This window comes from Triticum dicoccoides, chromosome 2B (assembly GCF_002162155.2).
Source record: "Triticum dicoccoides isolate Atlit2015 ecotype Zavitan chromosome 2B, WEW_v2.0, whole genome shotgun sequence".
NCBI lineage: Eukaryota > Viridiplantae > Streptophyta > Magnoliopsida > Poales > Poaceae > Triticum > Triticum dicoccoides.
In genome coordinates this window covers 598,407,886-598,411,413 of record NC_041383.1, presented here as the reverse complement: position 1 = coordinate 598,411,413, position 3,528 = coordinate 598,407,886, and the positions used below count along the sequence as shown (strand labels likewise).

General features: G+C 64.6%; 1 protein-coding gene across 1 annotated transcript; it reads left to right on the top strand.

The window, feature by feature from the left end:
* Positions 1 to 475: 475 nt before the first annotated feature.
* LOC119361036 (probable carboxylesterase 12) lies at positions 476 to 3,168 on the top strand. The gene is made up of 3 exons (XM_037626428.1): positions 476 to 709; positions 1,088 to 1,253; positions 2,013 to 3,168. Exons 1-3 carry the CDS (start codon positions 476 to 478, stop codon positions 3,080 to 3,082), a joined length of 1,470 nt encoding a protein of 489 aa, XP_037482325.1. The 3' UTR covers positions 3,083 to 3,168.
* The last annotated feature ends 360 nt before the right edge of the window (positions 3,169 to 3,528 follow it).

The following is a 3,528-nucleotide window of genomic DNA, read 5'->3' as shown; positions in this document are numbered from 1 at the left end:
GGCCCGTGACAACGCGGCGCGCGTGGCTGCGGGTGCCGTTGCCGCTGACCAGGCCGAGGCCGAGGCGACCCGCGCGGGGATGATGAATCCCCCGGGCAACCACGCGCAATACGCGCCCTGGGGCCAAGAAGGCGTCGGGTCTCCGACGCCGCAGCCATGGGGGTCGCCGGGCTACGCTGACGGCGACGCGCACGGTGAGTTCAACCAAAACGTCACTTTCCCCCATGGCCACCCCGCCCAGCGCACGCCCTCGCCCGCCTTCACCGGCGTGCAGTACCCTCCATACAACTACTCGCCGCTCGCGTATGCGTCCTCCCCGACGCCCCCTCTCCGCCATTGCGCGCTGCCCTTCTCTCACCTCGGCGACGCCGGCGAGACCGAGGCCGACATGGACGACATCATCGCGGAAGGTTCGGCCGCGGCCGCCGCGTCTCCCGTGTTCACCGCGGACGAGACGGTGGATCTCAGCGGCGGCATGGACCGCGAGCTCGGCTACATCTACGGCAACGAGGAGCAGGAGGAGCAGGACGAGGAGGACGAGGAGGAGGAGGAGGAGCCGGCGAGGGGGCGCAAGAAGAAGAAGGTGGCGGACAGGCCAGAGCCGCGCGTCAAGTGGGCATCCAAAGAGGAGGAATGCCTCGTCGAAGCATGGAAAGTCATCTGCCTTGACCCGACCACCGGCGCAAACCAGAGCATCGAGACGTACTTGGTGCGCATCAAGGCCGAGTTCGACGAGCGCAAACTCGTCGACCCCTACTTAAAGGCGTCTACATGCAGCGCGGGTCGAAGGCGACGGCGAACCATTGGGGGCGTATCCAGGGGCCTGCAACAAATGGCATGGGGTCGTCGAGGAGGTCGCCGGTCGCCCGGAGAGCGGCGCCAGCATTGAGGATCAGGTATGCCACGCCGGTCTCCCGCCTCTTTTCGCCGTGCACCCGCCAACTGTTTGTTCGTCCCCGCGCAGTTACTGCGTATGTTCGGCCTGTATAGGCAGGGCAACAACGACGCCGAGTTCAAGTACCTCCACGTCTACAAGCGCATTGACAAGTGCGACAAGTGGGCGGAAGTCCGGCGCACTCTCGAGAAGGCCAAGGAGACCTACAAGCCTGACGCGCCTACTCCGGGTGCGTCAGATGGGCGGCTGGACGGCAACAAAGGTGCCAAGAAGGGGAAACACGTCGACGCGGCCACAGCCTGCGTGCAGGAGTCCATCGAGCACTGCCTCGCCGACGCGCAGGTCCGGGCCGCCCTTCGTGAAGAGAAGACCGAGGCGCGGTGGTCGGCGTTGATGTCGACCAGCGCCGTCAAGCTCGACCTACTCCGGACCAATGTCGCCGCGAAGAAGAGGAACACCGACCTAGCTTTCCTGCTGGGCGGGGCGGACATGCTCCAGAGCACCGACGAGGCGGTCAAGGCGTGGTACATGGCGGAGCGTGGCCTCATCCTGAACCAGCTTCCCTCGACGACGATGCCTATGCCCACGACACCCACGCCGCGCACGCCGCCGTAGCCGTCAAGCCCGACCGCTGATGCCGCCGAGACTGCCCGCGGGACAGAAGCCACGCCGTCAAGCACAGAGGCCCCGTCAAGCCCGCGCACGCCGACTCCACCGACGCCGGAGGCCGACCTCGACGCCCGATGCGCGCTTCCGCCCTTTTCTGCTTTTTGTACGCCGAACTTTTCATCCGGCCGCCGATCTACTGGCCGCTTGATCGACGGATTGTGGCGTTTATTTTGGACGCGGGAACACTATGTTTGAATTTGCCGTGGCTGGGGGGCGGCGGCTGGGGGCGTGACTGGGAGCTAGGCCGACCTCAGGGGCCGAACTAGCACCGGCTCGCCCCAGGCCGCAGTTTTTCGGCGCCCTGTGGACGAACGGCCGGAGATGCTCTTATAAAATGGTTCGTCGAGACTGCGAGCTGACGTGTTCGATCGGTACGAGGTGCTACAAAATGGAGTAGTAGCTCATAGCCCATCGTACAACTGCTACGATCATCACAAAACCTGGGCAGCTCTCTCCTCGTTGCTCCGATTGCCGCCTTGCACTACGCCGGGAAGCCAAAGGCCACCGTCCGCCGTCATGGACCCAAGCTCCGAGATCGCGTACGACATGCCCGGGTTCATACGCATCCACAAGAGCGGCCGCGTGGAGCGCTTGCAAGGCACCGAGACCGTCCCGCCCTCCCCCTCCGGTGACCTCGCAAACGGCGTCGCCTCCAAGGACGTCGTCCTCGACCCCGCGGCCAGCGTCTCCGCTCGCCTCTACCTCCCCGCCGCCGCCGCGGCGGAGCCGGGAAGGAAGTTCCCCGTCGTCGTCTACCTCCATGGCGGCGCGTTCGTTGCCCACACAGCGGCGTCACCGATCTACCACAAGTACGCTGCCTCCCTCGCCGCCGCCGCGCCCGCTGTCGTCGTCTCCGTCAACTACCGTCTCGCTCCGGAGCACCCCCTCCCGGCGGCCTACGACGACGCCTTCGCGGCTCTCAAGGCGGTCCTCGCGGCCTGCCGCCCGGACGGCGCCGAGCCCTGGCTCGCCGCTCATGGTGATGCCTCCCGCGTCGTCCTCGCCGGCGACAGCGCCGGTGCCAACATGGCGCACAACACGGCAATAAGGCTCCGGAAGGAAGGCGTCCAGGGCTGCGGCGACAAGGTCAGCGGCGTCGCGCTCTTGCATCCCTATTTCTGGGGGACTGAACCGGTGGGCGACGAGTCCCCGGACGCCGCCTTCTTCTTCCCCGGCGACATGGAGCGCGTGTGGGATGTGGCCTGCGGCGGTGAGTTCGGCCGTGATCACCCGTACATCAACCCGGCGGCGTCGCCACAGGAGTTGCGCCAGCTCGGGTCCGGCCGCGTGCTGGTCACCACGGCGGGGTTGTGCTGGTTCGTGGAGAGGGCGCGCGCGTACGCGAAGGGGATGAAGGCGTGCGGGTGGGCCGGCGAGCTCGAGTTCTACGAGACCAGGGGCAAGAAGCACACCTACTTCCAGTTCCGTCCCGACTGCGACGATGCCGCCAAGGAGCTCGCCGTCGTGGCCGACTTCGTCAGGCGCTGCTTAGTTTGCTTCGTTTGGTTCATCCGGTGAGTGATTCAGTAATAATGGAACACCTACTGTAATTTCTACGAATTCGGTAATTGATTGCACTTGTGAGTTGCAACACGAACGGAAACAATATTTGCTCCTCTGAATCAGTTGCCAATTGCAGCTTCATTGCATAGTTGAAGCAAAATGGACTGAACCCTGTTTTGGTTGTGGCGCCCGTAGAATTTCCTCTGAAACACCTGTAGAATTTCCTTTTGCTTCCTGTTGTGGTGCCTGTAAGCTGTTTTGTATCACCTGTATCTGCCGTTTTCAGTTTGGGCAACGATCTGCGCCGGTGCGCCGGCCCAACTGTTGGGCCGGTCGCACCGCGGCCGTTGGATCTGAGCGAGTGGGCCGTTGGATCCGGCTGAACAAGTTCGCCCTATCATCTTCTACCTCGCACCACGGCGCCGCGCCTCCTACCACCCCGGCCGCTCCAAGCGTTGCGC

Excerpts from the sequence above, each read along its gene's own strand:
- LOC119361036 (XM_037626428.1), top strand. The coding sequence starts at position 476 with ATGGACCGCGAGCTCGGCTACATCTACGGCAACGAGGAGCAGGAGGAG. Across the intron at positions 710-1,087 it reads AGAGCATCGAGACGTACTTG|GCCAAGGAGACCTACAAGCC; the intron begins GTGCGCATCAAG and ends ACTCTCGAGAAG. Across the intron at positions 1,254-2,012 it reads GCAGGTCCGGGCCGCCCTTC|CTCTCTCCTCGTTGCTCCGA; the intron begins GTGAAGAGAAGA and ends AAACCTGGGCAG.